Source organism: Monodelphis domestica, chromosome 1, assembly GCF_027887165.1.
Source record: "Monodelphis domestica isolate mMonDom1 chromosome 1, mMonDom1.pri, whole genome shotgun sequence".
Lineage (NCBI taxonomy): Eukaryota > Metazoa > Chordata > Mammalia > Didelphimorphia > Didelphidae > Monodelphis > Monodelphis domestica.
This window is the reverse complement of record NC_077227.1, coordinates 3,273,922-3,294,168: the sequence shown is the minus strand read 5'-3', so window position 1 is coordinate 3,294,168 and position 20,247 is coordinate 3,273,922. Positions and strand designations below refer to the sequence as shown.

Below are 20,247 nucleotides of genomic sequence, written 5' to 3'. Positions count from 1 at the left end.
CGATGGCCTCTCCACTGGTCTCTGTCGCTAACCTGTCCTCCTACTAAACGGCACCCCCCCCCCAACCAAATTGATTGATCTGAATGAAGCACATTTCTGGCCACATCCTGCCCCAGTCAAGACACCCGAGTGTTTGCCAGGCCCTCCAAGGAACAGGGAAGCAGACTGTAAAACAGAATGTGACCCATTTTTAAATTAAGAAACACACAGATAAAACTTCCTGAAGTCAGTCATGTTTGTATGTGTGACTGTACTCCTATATTACGATATGTTGGTTTGTATAGACTTATACAGCTATGTATACAGATAGGTATTGGCATTTATAGGGGAGACCGGCTAATGCAAGCCCCATCTTCAGAGGCTGAAGGGAAGCTATGTGGGAAGGCTTTTGAGAGGGAAGGCACTGTCTGCCTTAAGAGCACACGTGGAGATTCCATGCCTGTCCCCATCTGCTTCTGTGTGGTAAGGAAGGTTCCGATGCTGAGCCAGAGCTGGGAGTGGGTGCCAGAGGCACCAGCAGGTCAAAGGCTCCTTCCATCTCTTTCCAGCCTGGATGAAAACAACTAAGCAGGTAAGAACTGCTCTCAGCCTCTGGGAGCTGAGAAAGAGGCGACGCCAGAAGCCTCCTCTTCCCTGTCGGTGGACAAGAAGCCATGAGCACCTGGTCCTGCTGTTGCTGCTGGAGATGGAGAGGACCAGACTGAAACCTTCTCAATGGCTGTTGTTTTAACTTGGAATATTTTCCCATGATTACATGAGTCACGATCCCCTCCTCCCCCCTTCGCTCTCCCTCCCGGAGCTACAACCAGGCTGAATTCAGGCAGTTCTTTTGCTCTAGTTATTAATAATAGAACTTCATGACATATAATGTTTAGTTATTGATTATTAATTTAAAAGGCCACAGTGAGGTCATTTATCCCTAGTCTACGGCATTGATCCACTCTGTCGCCTAGCCTATGCCCTACTGTGAAACCTTCTAAGGTTGGAAAGATCACAAGAGGACTCCCTCTGAAGAGGAAGTCCTCGCCAGTGGGTGCCTGTGGAGTCTAGGCTCTAAGCACAGCCCCAGCCTAGGAAGGGATTAACCCCACGACCAGGACAGCCCATTAACGATGACATGTTTGAAAGTCAACTTGGTGACGCCACTGTTTTGTATTAACAGCTTAAAGTTTGGACTGAATCTCCGCAGGACCAACTCGGTATAATGGAGAATGTTGGCTCTGGGGGTGACTGGCCTATGTATAGACTTCTGATCTCTATATAGTCTAAGCAGAGAGTTCATATAATAATTGGTTGATATGAATTAGCTGAGTGAAATTGGAATGCTAAGCAGCCTTGTGATTTATCAGTTATCGCCATTGATACTGGGGACAATGGATTAGAAGGACACCTCAAGATAACAGGAAAGAAATCCCCCTTTGCCCCTCCCCCCATGCACACATAAATTGGGGGTGACATGGCAGAAGAACTGAAGAGAATGCATTGTATCACAAGAATCAATGCAAGAGACGCTTTCTGAGAAACCTGGGGAAATTGTATCAATTAATACAAAGTGAAGTCTTCAAGAAGAGATGCTAATTCACAACGTAGCAACGGCACTGTAAGATGAATCATTCCAGGAGTTCAAAAACAAAATAAACAAAAACTGACTCTGATCACTCTAATGACTCAGAAAAATTCATGCGAAATCTCTCGTTTTTGTGACAAAGAGCTGGTGAATCAAATATTAAGATGACTCACATTTTGGACGTGCCAAAATGCACCTCCCTCCCCCTAATTCTTTGGCTTAACTATGTGTATTTATTATATTTGTATTTATTATGCATTTCTTTTTTCTTCAGCAGGAGGTAGGTGGAGTAGAGAGAACATAAATATGTGAATTGAAAAATTAATTTAAAAAATGCATCACCTAGGCTCCCAGAGGCGCCCTGAGACCCCTGAGGTGGTGATGTAGCTTTGCTCTGGAGGATCTGGTTTTTTAGGACTGCTGTACATTGCGATAAAGACTCTGAAGTCTCATAAAGACTCCATGCATACATACATACACACAGAGTTTAAGAAAAGGAGAATTAATGTACTTTATTTTAGTCCCTTTCATCACTCATGTGAGATGAGAAAAGGGAGCTCTCAGGGAAAGTCCTCAATATTTGCAATAAAATCAGAAACAAAATGCTCAACTGAGAAGGTTGGAAAGGGGGAACTGTGGGAAAGATGTAAAAGTTTGGGGAAATTGCTATAGTGAGTTAATTAGGGATGTAGAAAAGGCTTGCTTTGCCACAGCCAGCTTAGTTGAGATTATATTACATTCACTTGCTCATGGGAAATAAGTAGGTTAAGGGAGTGCTCATCTGGATGCTAATGTCCCCTAGTATGGAAGAAGGAGTCTGGAGGAGAGACTGTAAGTCAGACACTTGATTCATTGAGGAAGGAAGGAGAGTGTCAGGGCAGCTGGGAGATGACAACTATCAAAGTATGGATTGTGCGACACATGTGGTTTGAATGAGCCTCAAATGAGAAGACATTGGTAATAGTAGCAAAGGGAGAGTTTCAAATGGTGATGGGAAAGAAGGGATAGTCCACCTCCTTCATCATGAACAATCATTCCGATTGTTAGAAAGGACGGTCAGGGAGCTAGATCACCAGGAGAAAACCAGGTTTCACCGAGTGTTCTAATATGAAGGGAACAAGAAAGGCATACAATGAAATTCAGTTGCTCCCCTGGAGCAGCCATGCCAGAGAGCACAGTGGAACATCTGGTTAGCTTTAAAGTAGAAGTTTGGTGAATTAGGAGGAGAGAAATGAAATTAGTCAGTGGAGGATGAAGAAATGAGTTTGAAAAATGACAATTTAGAGAATCAGCACAACAAATGAGGCAGGTATGAGAGGGGAGTGTGACAAGGAAATCACTTTAAAAGACTGATATATATTAATTTAAGGTCGCCAAGGAATTCAGCTATGTAATTCCTTAATGAAAACTCAAGTCAGCAGTCAACCTTTTATGGAGTTTAATTACAAACAGGAGGAAGAAAGGTATGAGAGAGAGAGAGAGAGAGAGAGAGAGAGAGAGAGAGAGAGAGAGAGAGAGAGAAGGGAATAGGGCTTAAATACCCCCTCTGTTTAGGCTGGGCCAAAAGGCCTAAGCCCTTAGATAGCTGAGGCAAAGAAAAGAGATCAGTCCCTATCACTCACGTGACCAAAATGGAGAAACAGTCTCAGGGGCCTCCACCTCCAGCTTCCTTCAGAGCAAGCCTCTCAGAGCAAAACCTCTCCAACCCCCCTCCTCAGTCCTCAGACCCCTCCATCTTTTAGGAAACCCCCTCAGTTCCCTCCCCTCTGTTCTCACATCTACCAATCACTGTCCATGTCTTCCCTGTGCCAATGGTGGCTCTAGCTTAACCCAGGACCTCCCAGAGGTCTGTGGCTTTGCACATGTCTGTTGAAGGTCATATTCTCAAATAATTAAATCTTGATCTATGCTGCAGCCCTTCCTAAATCCTGTTACCCTGAGTAGGGTGGAGATTGTAAGTTCCAAAACCAGGTTCTGTCATTCCAAGTATCTCTATTGCATCAATTCTAAAATCAATCATGACTCAAAGAACTTCCTGTTCTATGCTTAAGCATAGGTCAAAGCCCTTTCCATTGTTCAGCAAAAGGTTTCTGTCCTAAAGTAATCTTAAGTAGGGAGGAGAAGGACCCTCCCATGCCAAGGGGGTTCACATTCCAATAGACTATCAGTAGGAAATTTTTCAAGTATGAAATTTCCCAATGGTGAAATTTCCAACATTTATAAGTCTAAGAAATTTTAAGGTTTACAATCCCCCCTGATGATCATTGGGAGACTAGTCTCCCCATTGATCATTTAACATAATCATTTTGTAGTTCTAAATGCACTTCTAACTATAGATATACACAATATTCAATTTTCTAAGAGAAATTAGAATAGTGAGAGAGGAAATAGAAAAGAAAAGAAAGCAAAACCAATGTTTTGCTAGGCGCATTGACAGAAAGCCAAATTAGGGGCAGTCCCTTTTGGCATAAATGTGTACAATTACAATAAATGTTCAATCAAAAGTTCAGTCCAATCAAATCATATCCAAAGTTCATTCTTGATCTTCTTGATGAAGGGTAGGTTTTTGGCATCTTTCTGCAACAGTTCATTCTCTGGATATAAAAGTTTCAAGCTTTTCTTGAAGATCATTTCTCGAACAGAATCAAAATCTTTGATTTTTTTTATAACAGTAAAATCTTAAACAAAATTCAAAATTCTTGGATTTTTATAAAAATACAATCTCAAAAAATAAATTCAAAAATTCTTAGATTTTAAATTAAAATACGATCCCCCCTGAAGTAAGTATTAAAAAAATATCAAGTTTAGCTCAGAATGCAATGTTCAGTTATGGGAGTGTATGTGTCAATTATCAAAAGAATAGAAAAATAATCAAAAACATAAGAAATAATTCAAAATAGGCCTTGTATAGGTCCAGTTTAAAGTAATTTCTATCCCACAAGTATGTAGGACAGAATGCAGTAATATTTCACTTAGCCATTTGTAGCCAAGACTACAGGAAGTTGCCATAATATAAGAAGAAAAGAATTAGAATTCTATTTTGATGGGGAAATGTCATTCCCTCGTCTGATTTTTTTTTCATTCAGGGATATAGGGAGCCAGCATGATAGTCAAGCTTTGTACTTCTTTGAGTACTTCGTAAAGAGTGTAGATACAAGGAAGTCCTACGACTTAAACATAAGTTAAGCGTCACAACCTCGAGTCTCACTTTAATATTTCTTGTGTGTTCTATTGGCACTATTCAGGTTTAGTCTGTGCTCCTTGTTTTTATCCCTTTTCCTGGAATCAGACACAAACATTAATCACAGTCCTATAATATTTTATCAATAAATGGCAGGTTCCCATAGTTTAAAGCTTTTAGGCATATATTGATATTATAGCAAGAGTATATATATTAACTTGTATTACTGCAGGAAAAAAATAATATTAATATTAATTATGTGTACCTTCAGTACAAAAAATGAGAAAAAAATCAAATATTCTGATCAAAAAAGAAAAGAAAAGAAATAAGAAAAATAAGAAAAAATCAGTAATTCAATATATTCTTGAAAAAACAGCATCCATTTGTCTATGGATTATTATCTCCAATTCATATGATAAGATAGAGTCACAATTCATATGATAGGATACAGTCAATCAGTCTCAGCAGAAGATGCTTTCTTCACATGTGAGCAGTGAATCCAAGAGTCTCTTTCTCCAATCTTTATAGATGTTGGAGTAGTTAATAATATTTGGAATGGTCCTTCATAGGAAGGCCGAGTTGCTCCAGTATGCTTGAAATTCTTAATATAAATTTTATCTCCTGGATTCAGGTCATGCAGAGAAAAGTCTAATGGTCCAGCTTGTACTGCAGCTCTGGATTCATGGAGTTCACACAGTTGGTACTAATTCCTGAATATAGGAAGCAATAGTAATATCTCCCCCTAATAGCGATGTATAAGCCGGGGAGAAAGGCTTAGCCTGTATAGGCGGATGTGCAAAAAGCATCTCAAATGGTGAAATATGTAAGTCTCCTCTAGGCCTGCTTCTAAGATAAAATAGGGCCAGAGGGAGAATTTCAGGTCATTTTAAATGGGTCTCAGTGCATAATTTGCCAATCATAGTCTTAAGTTCTTTATTCATCCTCTCCACTTGGCCTGAGCTCTGGGGGTGATATGGAACATGGAATTTTGGAGTTATCCCCAAGCAAGAATATATTTGGTTTAAGACAGAATCAGTAAAATGACCCCCTCTATTGGAGTCAATACGTGCTGGCAGGCCAAAACGAGGAATAATTTCCTTTAAAAGTATCTTTGCAACAAAATCTGCTGTGGCTCGGGTCGTAGGAAATGCTTCCTGCCATCTGGTTAGTTGATCTACAATTACTAGACAAAATTTATAACGTCCAGCCTTTGGCATCGTTATGAAATCTATCTGTAGATGTTCAAAAGGTGTGTAAGCCAGAGGACATCCCCCAAAGGCTTTTCCACGATATGCATGTTGGTTATATGCCTGGCAGATAGGGCAGGCTGAACATACTTTAGAGGCTATAGTAGTTATACCAGGGGCTATCCATACTCTCTTGACAGAGTCCACGATGCCCTGGATGCCAAAATGACCATTTTTATGAATAGATTGGCAAATTTGGTTATAGAAACTTCTAGGGAGCAGGGGTTTTCCTTCAGATGACACCCATACTCCATTAATCTGCTTTGCTTTAAATTTTTGTTTCCATTTTTCCACTTCCTTTTCATTATAGGAAAGTGATAAATTTAAATTATCAGTGGTTGTTAATGTTAAAATTAATCCAGGTCCTTCTATGGCTGCTAGTTTTGCAGCTGCATCTGCTCAGTCATTTCCTCTAGAGACAGGGTCAGAGCCACCTGTATGGGCAGAGCAGTGAACTACAGCTAGGGCTTTAGGCAGTTTGAGAGCAGAAAGAACTTCATTAATAATTTCTGCATTAGCTATGGATTTTCTAGCTGAGGTTAAAAATCCTCTCTGGAGCCATAGCATCCCGACTGAGTGACAAATGCCGAAAGCATATCTAGAATCCGTATAAATTGTTGCCTTTTTATCCTTGGCAATTATACAAGCTTGTGTTAGAGCTATGAGTTCTGCTCCTTGAGCGCTAATGTTAGAAGGTAGTGAAGCTGACCATTCAGTGGCAAATTCTGAGACTACGGCAGCTCCAGCATAATGTATGCCATCCCTCATAAAAGAAGAACCATCTGTAAATAAAGTCAGATCTGCATTGTCTAAGGGAGTGTCCAAGAGATTATCTCGAGGCTTTTCTGCCATGGACACTAATGTTTCACAGTTATGTAATGGTTCTCCTGAAGTAGGTAAATCTGGAAGCAAGGTGGCAGGGTTAAGAGTTGAACAGCGTTTCAAGGTAATATTTTCACTATTTAATAAGGTTATTTCATACCTTGTAATTCTCTGATCCGAGAATGCCTGTGTTCTATGTTTTATCAATAATGCTTCTATCTCATGTGGGCACATTAGTTGTTGAGGATGACTTTAGGTAGATTATCAGTCTTGGGACTTTAGGCAGATGTGTGTGTCTGGAAAGCCAAGAGAGGAAGGTTTCTTGGAGGGTTCTGGGATGGGACAAGGAAATAGAGGTAGCGGCATTAGTTGTCAGGCTTGGAGGGAGGAGGAGGATTATAGCCAAGGCAGACCCTATGGATTGGTAGATGACTAAAGATGGATTAAGAATATTTGACTTTTCCCCAAGGTTTTGAGTTTCTTTTTCTTTCTTCCTTTCTTCCTTCCTTCCTTTCTTTCTTTCTTTCTTTCTTTCTTTCTTTCTTTCTTTCTTTCTTTCTTTCTTTCTTTCTTTCTTTCTTTCTTTCTTTCTTTCTTTCTTTCTTTCTTTCTTTCTTTCTTTCTTTCTTTCTTTCTTCCTTCCTTCCTTCCTTCCTTCCTTCCTTCCTTCCTTCCTTCCTTCCTTCCTTCCTTCCTTCCAGGGAACATCACAGTGGCCACCTTGAGGAAGACTGGCATGCTGGGAAGAGAGTCAGAGAACTCTGGGCCCCTCTCTTGGAGTCACCGTTTCGAGAGGTGGTGAGTGGCTTTTCTCTGGATAATATCAGTTAATGACTTTGGTTGAACTTAACTTGGAAACCGTACAAGAACATCTGTGAAGGGGGAAGGCTTTGGTGTGCTGTCAGGGCTTTCTCCTGAATGGAGTGCAGTGCTGTGGGGGTGCTGTTGACTCTCACTGGAAACAGCGGGAGGTCTGACTCCCTGTTGGGAAGCGTCAGAGGAAGCCATTTTTAGCCCCAACTGTCAGAACTAACAGTTAGAGAAAGCAACGTGTAACTTTGATGCATATTTGAAGGAGGTGAAGAATAGTTGAAGTTTATATACTAGAATAAGGTTAGATGGGTAGATTTGGGGCTTAGGTAGACAGTTTGAGAAGAGGTTTAAGGAGGTTCACCTTTGGCGAGCAAGAAGAAAATCCCTGCGGGTTAGTTTGGGAGGTATAGTTAGAAATCATAGATTTAGGTTAAGAGTTTTCCTATTATATGTCTGCCTCCTTTGATCCTGTCCTTGCCTCTCCTGATAGTTCATAATAAATAAGGGTTGGATTAAGCTGTGTCCAGCAAATTCATTCACTGTCTGCAAGCAGGGGGACCTAACAGCTCAAGCCTATCAACATCAACTGGCCAGAAAGATCAATAGCCAATAACAAAATCAATATCACCAATAACAGAATGAAACGCTTTATAAATCTTAAAGCATGAAACAAATGAGAGCCATAATCATCATTATTATTACAAAATACTCCTGCCACGAGTGCAAATTGGTTGAAATAGTCATAGAAATAACCCTCTGTGGAAAAGGTTGGGAGGGTTTACTGGGATTTTAGCTCAGTCACTCTTGGGATGTGGGACGCAAGAATGACTGTCTGAGTCATAGTAGGATACACAGACCATTAGGAGCCCAGGTGATCATTTCCCATACTGTGCTCTGGAGAGGCCGGATTCTATAGAGAAGATAAAGCCCACTGGGCATATTGCACAAAAGGTTGACCAGCAAAGAGATGCGATCAGATCCTAATTTATGTGAAGACAGACCAAAGGAATTGGGGACATTTAATCTGGAGAAGAAAGGCTTGTGGGAGCCTCTTGCTTGTGGTCATCCATCATATGCCTCTCCATATCCCATCAATATAACCTAAATTTCAAAAAGCTCCCATCATGCTTTCTAAGAGAAGAAAGTGACTTTCAATGGACTCACAGCCTATATTACTAAAACCCAGTTGCCACGACCATTTCTATAATCTCAAAAGGGCATCCAAAGCTACACTTTCATGCAATTATCAGAAACTCTTGTGAGCAGCCATTGAAAGATTAAAATAAATAATTCTTCAAGGAATAGAAATGAAAATGCATTTACATATTGACCCAGTTCATGAAGAGAAGGATGACCTAGGTATATTGTGTTGGCCTATGGACATCAGCTGTAACGAATGGATATCATCCTCCATGCATGAGTGATGCTGGCCATATTATAAGCACACTTCCTATTTTGCTCCAATTTATATCATTGAAAAGGTATCAAAAAAAGGTATCTTTAATTTTAAATACAAATTGTTCTTCACCCCCTACATTTTCATAAGGCATTTGGGGACTAGATTTCTGATATTTTTCAGATTCAGAGAATTTGCTTCCCCCCCCCCCCCCAACCTCTAACATTTCATGATGACTTTCATCTATTATCTGAAAACAGATTGTTGTTTTGGGGATGAAGGAAGGCAATAATCCGCAATTCCGTGTTATTTGTATTCATTCTCATTTTGGAGAGCCAAGCTACAACGCAGGCTCCAACTCCAATGAAACGGGAAGGTACTGGGATCTTCATTAGCAAAGTCTTCCAACCAAGGAATCACAGACACATTCAAGAAATGATAGAAATTTAGCCAGCTAGCTCCTTTCAATATGATAGATAGGCAGGTCTTTCAAGCAGAGCTAAAACCAAATTTACATTAATATAATACTCTATTGGTGTTTGGGGTTAACTTTCAACATAAAGAGCTGGAAAGCTTAGGCATTAATAAAGTTAAATGAAATTTCACTTACATTCCTCAAATGCTAATAAAGCTATTGTGTCTACAGGAGATGGGTCATGGCCCCAGGTGAATAAGTCAGTCAGGAGCAGCTTCCCAGAATGTATTCTGAAATTTAGAATTCTGCAGCTTGGCACTATCTATTCCATCAGGAATGCACACTTGGTTAAAATTGATTGATAAACTCATGCATTCCAATCCAATCGTCAATAAAAGCACCATGATTTAAAGTGAGAGGCTATCCACACTGACTGATTTCCAAAGCAAGGGCAAAATTCTGTTCTTTGGAAACTGTAGAGGGAAAAATGCAATTGAATTCAATTGAATTGGATTATCAAACATGTTGCATTGTGTTGTTTACAGAAGAAAAACAATGGAAAGAAAATAACAATGGCCTCATTTTTCCACAGATGAATTCTCAGGAAAAACTGGGTTTTTCAGAGTATAAGGAATTATGTCTTTGGCATATCAACTAGTCATTAATTTTGTAATTTGATTCTACTTTGTGTTTAACAGTGAACTGTGGACATATATGTATAGTGGGGAAAAAATGAATATACATTAAACCATTGAATGAGTGCCCTTAGGAGGGAATTGGTAGTTGGGTTTGCTAAGCTGCTTTCAGTGACCTTTGAGAGACCATAGGGAACAAGAAAGATATGATATGCCTGGAGAAGAGCATATGTCCTCCCAATTTTCCAAACAAAGAAGAGAGTTTAACTTTAATTCTTGACAAAATTCTATAAAATATTATTAGAGAGGTCATACACGACCATATAGAAAAGAGGTAATGATCATAAGAAACCTTCACATTTTCATCAAGAATGCATTTCCTTCCTTCCTTGCTTCCTTTCCTCTTTCCTTCCTTCCTTCCTTCCTTCCTTCCTTCCTTCCTTCCTTCCTTCCTTTCCTCCTTCCTTCCTTCCTTCCTTTCCTCCTTCCTTCCTTCCTTCTTTCCTTCCTTCCTTCCTTCCTTCCTTCCTTCCTTCCTTCCTTCCTTCCTTCCTTCCTTCCTTCCTTCCTTCCTTCCTTCCTTCCTTCCTTCCTTCCTTCCTTCCTTCCTTCCTTCCTTCTTCCTTCCTTCCTTCCTTCCTTCCTTCCTTCCTTCCTTCCTTCCTTCCTTCCTTCCTTCCTTCCTTCCTTCCTTCCTTCCTTCCTTCCTTCCTTCCTTCCTTCCTTCCTTCCTTTCCTCCTTCCTTCCTTCCTTTCCTCTTCCCTCCCTCCCTCCCTCCTTCCTTCCTTCCTTCCTTCCTTCCTTTCCTCCTTCCTTCCTTCCTTTCCTCCTCCCTCCCTCCCTCCTTCCTTCCTTCCTTCCTTCCTTCCTTCCTTCCTTCCTTCCTTCCTTCCTTCCTTCCTTCCTTCCTTCCTTCCTTCCTTTCTTCCTTTCTTCCTTCCTTCTTTCTTTCCTTCCATCAGGATTACTAAACTCATAAATCAGGGGAATACAGATGAATGCAAGAAATCTGATAAAAAGAATCATTCCTGTGGAAAACATGAGGAGATAAGTTCTAGAGGATGACATGAGGAAAGAGATTTGTAACTAGGTGGATATCCGCTTTCCCCCTCCAAAGTAAATCATTAATAATTCTCCATCAACTTGGAAGGGGGCCATCTTTTTTATCATAAGAGATCTGATATTGATTCTGAGATATCTAATATTTTTACGAGTTCCTTGAATAGTCAGACACTTGATATACTTAATAATTTTACAGTTTATCTAATATTGGTGGACATACTGAAAACATTCCATGAAGAATTCTGGGGTCATTTGCAAAAATTGTAGTTATCCACTTTAAGGGTTCGTAGTAACTGCGTTCAAGCCTTTAAACGGTTGTCGTGGGGAAAAAATTATACTTTTCTGGCTTAATTTGAGGGAAGACTTGAATCAATGGGAAGAAATGTTAAAGAAGGTATATGTCAGTTCAAGGATGGCGAAGAGATAAGTTGCCAAATGATTAATTCTGTGTTCCATCAGTGATTTTCCTTGGTTTCAAGAACATGAATAACATGCCTCCCCCAGGATGACCTGATTACCTGAAATCTCATCACCATGTAGTCCTACTAGGTTTTTGATTCTCAACACCTCCTCAACTCAGTTGCCTCTTCCCTCTGATTGCTGAGCTGGAGGATGAAGCATTAAAATCCTCTCCAGCTTTCCTTTATAGAATGTATAGAAAATTCTAAGTAACTCTTCATTTTCCATCAGTGGCTTTGCTTGGTTTAATTTCCAGGAAAATCATGTTCCTGAACAAGGTATACCCTAGAACCCTACCCTCCACCTCCATGCAGCTTCAGCTTTCTTTCCAGTATTTTCTTCCCCATTAGAATGTCAGCTCCTCCAGGGTATGAGCTTGCTCTCTCTCTCTCTCTCTCTCTCTCTCTCTCTCTCTCTCTCTCTCTCTCTCTCTCTCTCTCTGTCTCTCTCTCTGTCTCTCTCTCTGTCTCTCTCTCTCTCTCTCTCTCTCTTTCTCAATCTCTCTCTCTCTCTCTCTCTCAATCTCTCTCTCTCTCTCTCTCTCTCTCTCTCTCTCTGTCTCTCTGTCTCTGTCTCTCTCTCTCTCTCTGTCTCTCTCTCTCTCTCTCCCCCCCTCTCTCTCTTGATTATTTGACTCTGAAGTGCTTAGCACAGTGCCTGGTCTATTAGAGTCAGTGCTTAGTAATTCTTTGTTAAATTGAATTGATAAGAATTATTCAGTCATGAAATGGGCTATCTTGGGATGGAGTGGGTTATTCCTCATTGAAAGTCTTTGTGTACCCAGCCAGTCTCTGGGTAACCAACTGTAAGGTATGTTATATAGAAATCTAATTTCTCTTATGAGTTAGAATATATGACCATTTTCTCTTCAAAGATTAATGTCTTATGATTTTATGTTTCTATAAGACCTTAAAGACCTTCTTAATATGTCCCTACAAGGTTACCTATATGCAGGGCTTATTATTAGCTTATAGTTTGAAAGGCACTGAGTACAGAAGGAAGAGGGCTAAATTTAGACTGAGTGGATTTTACTTGGAACATCAACTTTGGTTCTCCGTCCCCACATGATCTTGGGTAAATCAATGAATTACTCTAGTTCTCAGTTCCCTCATTTGTAAATGAGTTGGTCAATTTATCTATAAGGTCAATTTGAGCGCAGTATTTATTATCTTATAATTTGTATTAGGAAAACACATGTGTTATGTTAATAAAATACATTGGCATTGGGGGCTAACTTCCAACTAAAGAGCTGTAAAGCTTAGGCATTAATGAAGTTAAATTAAATTTCTCTTACATTCCCCATGTTAATAACACTGGGATGTCTTACAGGAGAAGGATCATGGCCCCAGGTGAATAAGTCAGTCAGGAGTAGCATCCTGGAATGTATTCTGAAATTCAGAATTCTATAGCTCATAAATTCTGCAGCTTCCTTTCTCTGTCCCCTGCTCCAAAGAATTGCTTTGAGGATCAAATGAAACAAAATGCATGCCCATTGGAAAGTCCACTGTGGCATGGAAATATTTTTATTGATCTTGTTCTTTTCTTATTCTTCTCAGCCTTCATGAAATAATGATGATGATGATGTTGATGATTCACTAATCAAATAGCTATTAAGCAGAAGCCTGGGGATCAAAATGAGACACATGACAACATATTTGTTCTCTGGAAGCTGAATGAACAGAATGAATTGGACACAGATATATCTATGCATAGACTGGGGGAACAAGGAGCAGGGGAAAGATTGGTTTAAGGAACTGGGGTTGCTTCTTCTGAAGAAGCAAAGGCTTTGGGGGTCATCTTACCTGTCTTCTTTTTAAACCCTTACCTTCTGTCTTAGAATTGATATTAAGCATCAGTTCCAAGGCAGAAGAGCAGTAAGGGCTAGCCAATTGGGGTTAAGTGACTTACCCACAATCACAATGCTAGGAAGTTTCTGATGTGGAAGGAGCATTTGAGTGGGGACATCAGCAGACACAAAAGGTGATGGAGTATGGAAAGGAAGGAATTTGAGAAGGCACGGAGACTCTGTGAGCAAAGGCATGGGGAAGAGTGGAGAGACAAGGATTGGAGACAGAGGAATATCTATTGTGGCTCATGGGTAAAGTGTGGAAGAGGTGCAGAAGAAAGTAAGTTATCTCAATACTAGAAACAGGAGATGGAGCTCATGTTACTTTTAGTATGCGTATTGAATTGATTTTACCTGCTTTGGATATTTTCAACATTCTTTCCTCTCTATGATATCTCGTTATTTAATCAGGTGTTTCATCTGATTAGTCCACTCAATCTATCCTTTGTGGCCCCTCTTGCACTTTCCCATACGTTACTAAAATGTCCCTCTACATGTAATCCATTTCCTAAGAAATCCATAGTGCCCATTGTTTCTGGAATAATGTCCCAAGCACATTCCTCCCACACTCAAAATCCTGCAGTCCTTCCCCATTGCCCATGGGATGAAAGGATCCATCAATAGACTCATTACAGCCAGTTTTTAATCAAGGAATATTCCTATGGATTTTCCATTCAGAGTACCCCAAAAGAAGTCTTCCTCCCCTCTTTGTCTTGTGAATAGCTCTGGGTTTCCATGTACATGAATATGAATGGCGACCCACCAAGCCTCTGTCACCTTGCTGCCCTCAACTCCCCATCTCTCTCCTGAAATCCCCATCTTTCCCAGTCTCTGGAGAGAGGCAATGGGGAAAGTCTGTGGTTCAGTGGTCCATAAGGCAGAGGGCATTGCTGGCTCTGTTTCCCTGAGCTATTTAAAGTGTTCATTATAATTCAGGCTGCATACCCGTTTCCATGATCACCTTCTGTGTCCCTTTTCATTTTGGTGAAGAAATCCAGCTGGGCAGAGAGAGTGTCTGGGCTGCTTTTTATGCCCAAAAGGCAACTTAGGAAATCAGAGACATTGGAAAAACGTTTGAAGAAAAGGTGGCTTTGGTCTTCCTTCTCTAAATTGAAAACGTGGCTCTAAATTTGCCACAGATCAAAACTCCACCTCATTTCGATCAAATCAGTGTCTTCATCTCCACAAACTCCCAGGAAAACAGAAGATAAAATTCAGTCATCAATCTAAATCCAATCTAGTTGAAAGAGATTTAGTGTGAAGGAAGAAGACCTCTGCTTAGGTTCACCACACAGAAGTGACAAAAAATGATTGGGGTAAACTCTTGGAGTAGAGCGTATCGAAAGTGCCCATCCTCTGCAGGAGTGCTGGCCAGAAACATGTACACATCATAGACATGTCAGATGCTTTGCTATCCCAGCAAATGCATCTGCAGGTGTAGCTATGCACACTCACAACACAGAAGCTAAATGGAAGACAGAGAGATGATCTATATGCACACGTGTGCACATGCATGCACAAAGGCATTTATGTACGTATGTGTGTATAAACACATGCATGCTTCCTACATTTATAGATTGCTAGAGTTCCAGAGCTCCTCGGGAATCTTCTCATCCATTCCCTTCATTTTAAAGGAGGGGAACTGCAGCCCAGACTGAAGAAGGCACTTGCAGGAAATCACAAAGCTAATCAGAACAGAATGTGGGCACGATGCTAGGTTTCTTGTCCACCATACTGGCCCTTTTTGCACTCTGCCTCCCCGACTCTCTGTATCATCTCTGATTATTCAGGAGAGAATCTCTGAATTAATCCTGTCCTCTGAATAGGAAGTTGGGAACAAACTTTTGTGTCCTAAGAGAATATGGGACCAGTGCTTCCGCTCCCTCGCCGACTTTATTTTTTCTTGCCAACGCCACAAAAGCACAAAGTTTACATTTTAGAAGTGAGTAGACGAGGGAAGATAAAGCCAACATGAATGGATGGTTTGTTTGAGTCTCAACCTCTTACTCTCTCCACTTCCTTGAAGAAGGATTTTGAAAATCTGCTGTGTGTCCACCATCTCCCATTATTCCTCTCCCTCACTCTTCCCATGAGGTCCCTTTCATCCACCTCTTAATACTTTCCAAGGTCATAATACAGCCTCTGACTATCCTACAATCTAGTCAAATTCATTCCTTGGTGAAAAACTCAATATTCCATCCTCCCGACTCAAATCTTTGACTTGCTTCTCTCATCACTGCTCTTCCCTCACTAGCCTCCAAGCCAGGATGACTACAACCATTTGCTTTCTCCACTCATATTTTGATGAACAGAACTGAAAAAAGACCGATGATCCATGGTGACAGGATTTACGCATCATCAGCTCTCCTGACCTATAGACATGTGGTCAAGAGTCTCCTGTACCCCAGAATATTCTAGAAATCTCCCTCTCCATGCAAGCAATCACCCTCGCTCGAAGAGCTCATGTTGTTCTCATCTACCTTCTAGCACATCACCTGGACTCTCTTGTCACCCTTCACTTTGTTCCTTCTGTCATTCACATGTGTGTGCTGCACCATTTCTCACATTCACACCACAACCTCTCTATTAGAAAGGTGTGCACTGTTTTCAATCATTGTACATTCAGGACCAAAAAATGGTGATCCTGTGCATAATCTTGTTAACTGATCCCCTTTAGAAGATGTGAAATGTTAGAGATAATATAATTTCAGGCTCAAAAGGCCTTTAGAGAGCATTTAGGTCAAGCTACATCTGACAAATGGAGATCTAGTCTTTGCTTCAAGGTCTTCAATGAGGAGGGTGGGCAAGGAGACCTGTTCCTTGGAGGTGCCCATTCCACTTTGGGAGAGCTCTAATCATTGTGGACCTTTTCCTGGAATAAAGCTTAAATCAGTCTCCTTGTAACTACACTTCATTACTGCAAGTTCTGATTGCTGGAGCCAGAAGAATGAGGTTAACCCCTCCTCCATGAGTTGACCGTTCATATATTTGACCATTCATATATATGACCATTCATATAACTACAGGACACTGGATGAAGATATCTTGGTTCACATTGCCACTAGGTGTCAGAGGCAAGATTTGAACCCACATATCGCTGGACTACAGTCCAGCCCAATGTACCTGCTATCCCAGTAAATCCAATGTAGCTCCTCTAAAGTTCTCAATACATGCCTTTTGAGGAAGGGTAAAAAACCCCAGGAATCCAAGAGGAAGCATCCTAATACAAACTTCCTGAAGAGTTACAGTGCATCATTTATAGCATTCCACTGAAGCAGAATCCCCTTACCCCTCTTTCCAGAAGCATGTCTCGGAAGTGGGTGGCTCGTTCTTCCAATGGAAGGAGAATCTGATGTGGAGGAAGAGGTGGAGGAGTGTTATGAGCTTCATCTGCCTTTTCAGTCTTCTCTGGCTCAACGTTCTGAGGATCTTCAAGCCTTTAAAGACACAAGAACCTACAGTTTAATTGCCCAGATTCAAGATGGAAATCATTGAGTTTATAATGGGGGAAGAGGATGATCTTTTATAGTAGTCCTGTAAAAAGTGTAGCTTCATAGAAGGCTGAATATATTTTAAGGGAAAGACACATAAAGAATTGTCCAGTGCTTGGTTAGTTGTCAGATAATTCTCCATCAGCTGTACACAGAGTTGGCTACCATCACTTCCCCGATCAATATTTTCAAAAATCTGCTGTGTGTCCACCATCTCCCATTATTGTCTCTCCCTGACTCTTCCCAGGCCAATTCCTTATTCTCATCATGAGGTCCATTCCATACACCCCTTAATACTTTCCCAGGCCACAACACTGCCTCCGACTACACTACCTCACTACTCAATCTACCCAAATTCACCCCTTTGTGAAATAGATCCATTTTGCACACTTCCTACTCTCATCTTTGACTTTCTTTTCATATCACTGCTCTTTTTTCAGTATACCCCAACCCAGGATGACTTCCACCATTTGCTTTTTCCACATATTTTGATGAACAGAATTTTAAAAAATCCTACATCCTTGTTTACAGGATTTATTGAAGATATATATTATAGGGCAGCTAAGTGGCTCAGGGGATAGAGAGCCAGACCTGGATATGGGAGGTATTAGGTTCAAATCTGGATTTCAACACTTCCTAGCTATCTGTGTCACTCAGGACGAGTCACTTTGCCCCAGTTGCCCAACCCTTACCACTCTCTTGCCTTGGAATCAATACTCAGTAATGATTTTAGGACAGAAGGGTAAGGGTTTAAAAAGAAATAAAGGTAATTTTCATAATGTCAGCTGGTTCTTCAGTGAGGCGAGATGATACCCTTTCACACATCTTGGATGTTTTACCTAGTCCACTCTTCACATTGGCTCTTCCAAACTTTCTTTCCCATCCTTAAGCCCTCAACAGCACCTCATGCCCATGTTTTCTTAGCTGAGGATACCTCTTCAGACTTACTGGGAAAAATGAATGAATTTGACTCTCTCAACTCTCATGTCTCCTCTTATCCTTACCTCCCCATTCCCTGCCATCAATCACCACCAAAGTCTGCTTTATCACAGGCTCTGATGAAGAGGTAGTCTTTCTACTTACCAAAGCCAAACTCTACATGGTTCTATGGTCTCCTTCCTATCCAAATTTTCTAGCAAATTGCCCTCAGTCTAACTCAGTTCTCTCCAAAATCTTCAATTTTTCTTCTTTCTTCCCTGCTATGGACAAATATATACAAGCTTTCCCCCATACTCAAAATGCCTCTTTAGTTCCTAATATCTCTCACATTTTATCTCTCCTCCTTTCTCAGACAAATTATTTGAAAAAGCTATTTTTATTGCTTTAATTTCCTTTCCTGTCATTCTCTTCTTTGTCTTTTACAATCTGGCTTACAACCTTCAAATGAAACTGTCTCTTCTTAAGTTACCAACAATATCCTACTTGCCACATCTTAGACTTTTTTCATAATCATTCTTTTCCCCTCTATCTAGCATCTGAATTGTTGACCATCCACTCTGTCTGCATACTTTCTCCTCTCTGGTTTTCAAGACCATGTTCTTGCCTTTGTTCTCCTCTTGCCTGACTGTTTCTTTTTTATTTCCTTTACTGGACCATCTTCCATGATATGCCTGTCAAAGTATCCACCCAAGACCCCACCCCTCTTTTTCTATATTCCATATTCCTTGATGATGTCATAAGCTGCCAGATCTAGAGTTAACCTAGTCCCTCTCTTGAGTATCAGTCTGACATCTCCAACTGACTTCTAGAGATTTCAATACTCATATCCTAAAGCAACCTTAAATTCAATGTGTCTGAAAAAGAAATCAGTATCATTCCTTTGATGAACTCACCCCTCTTTGAACTTTCCTATGTCTTTCAAGGGTGCCACCTTCCTGTTAGTCCCCCAGGATCACTGTCTTGGTGTCCTACCTAGATCTTCACTCATACTTAGAGTCAGTTGAAAAATATTGTTGATTTTTTTCACAATATGCCTCAGTTCTATGCATTCCGCTCTAATTACACGGCTATTTCTTTCATTTAGGAACTGATTATTTCTCATTTAATTAATTGTTTCACAAAGGAATTATTTTTCTTAAGTCTCTCCCTACCCCAGTTCTTCTCCTATTCAATCACCAAAGAGATTATCTTAAAATGTAGGTCTAATCATGAAAGCTCACTACTTTACTAAATTTCCTATTGCCACAAGGACCAAATATAACCTCCTCTGCTTGGCATTTAAAGCTCCTGGAAACTAGGCACAGATTTTTTTAAGTCTTCTTACATAGTAATCTCCTCCTTGTGATCTATCATTCAACAATTCTGGCAGTTGCTTCTTTGTGCATAGGATGCTCCATCCATCTCCCGTCCCATGTATTTGTGCCTGTGCCCCATGCTTGGAGTGTTCCTCTTCATCACTTCCACTGCATGGAGTCTGTGGTTCCCTACAAGATTCGGTTTATGTCCTGCCTTCTCTCAAGAGTTTTTCTGCCCCCTTCTCCTAGCTATTAGTTCCTTTTCTCCGCAAAGTATTTTATAGTCATTTTAAATATATTCTCTTGAAATTATGTCCCACGTTGTCTTACTTTTTACAATGTAAAGCTCCTGGTTGGAGCTTTTTGTTCTTGGGTTCCCAACACTTAGCACAGGGCTAGTGACAGAATCATTGCTTAAAAATTGGTTTGGATTAATTTCTTGAAAGCTTTGGACTGTCATAATATCCTGGCGTAAGAGTGATGGCAACCCAAGATACCACAAGAGAAGCCACATTTGACAGGGAATAACAAGTTGGTAGAGGAGGTAGCCAGAGATTTCCCCTTTACTGTTTCTTGGTTTGAAACTAAAAGCTCAGAATTCAATACTAAGTTTTCTTTAATGGAATCAAGTTTGCCCTGAATACACTTCAATGAGAATATTATTTCCTCTTCTACTGAATGAATATAATTGTCCAGGGAAGATCAAAGGCATTTGCCTTCTTAATGGAAAGAAAGTCGAGGGTTCAGGGGTGACTGCTCATCACGGAGTCTCTCATGTTGCAGGATTTAATGGACAGGAGCAACTAATAAAAGTAATGTGGTACGGCAGGGACAACATTAACTATCAAAAGGGAACGGAGAAAAGACTAAGAACAACTAACAATGAGCCCTCTTCCCCCAGAAATGACCAGGAATCAATGGATCCATATGGAGTCATAGAACTAATGTATACTTCCTTGTCCCTAAGAATTCCAAAGAAACACAAGGGGCATAAAAACAGTGGCATAGTTATTGGTCATCCAGATATTCGAATATACCGAGAAGAGACCATGCTAGGTTGTGAATCAGTCAGAAACTT

The 20,247-nt window shown here is 40.5% G+C and overlaps 1 protein-coding gene across 1 annotated transcript in view; it reads right to left on the bottom strand.

Moving 5' to 3' along the window:
• TCERG1L (transcription elongation regulator 1 like) overlaps positions 1-20,247 on the bottom strand; it is a 342,031-nt gene that overhangs the window by 18,963 nt on the left and 302,821 nt on the right. The window contains exon 10 of the mRNA XM_001372407.5: positions 16,734-16,881. Coding sequence (XP_001372444.3) covers positions 16,734-16,881 — 148 coding nt within the window. The remainder of the gene's footprint in view (positions 1-16,733; positions 16,882-20,247) is intronic.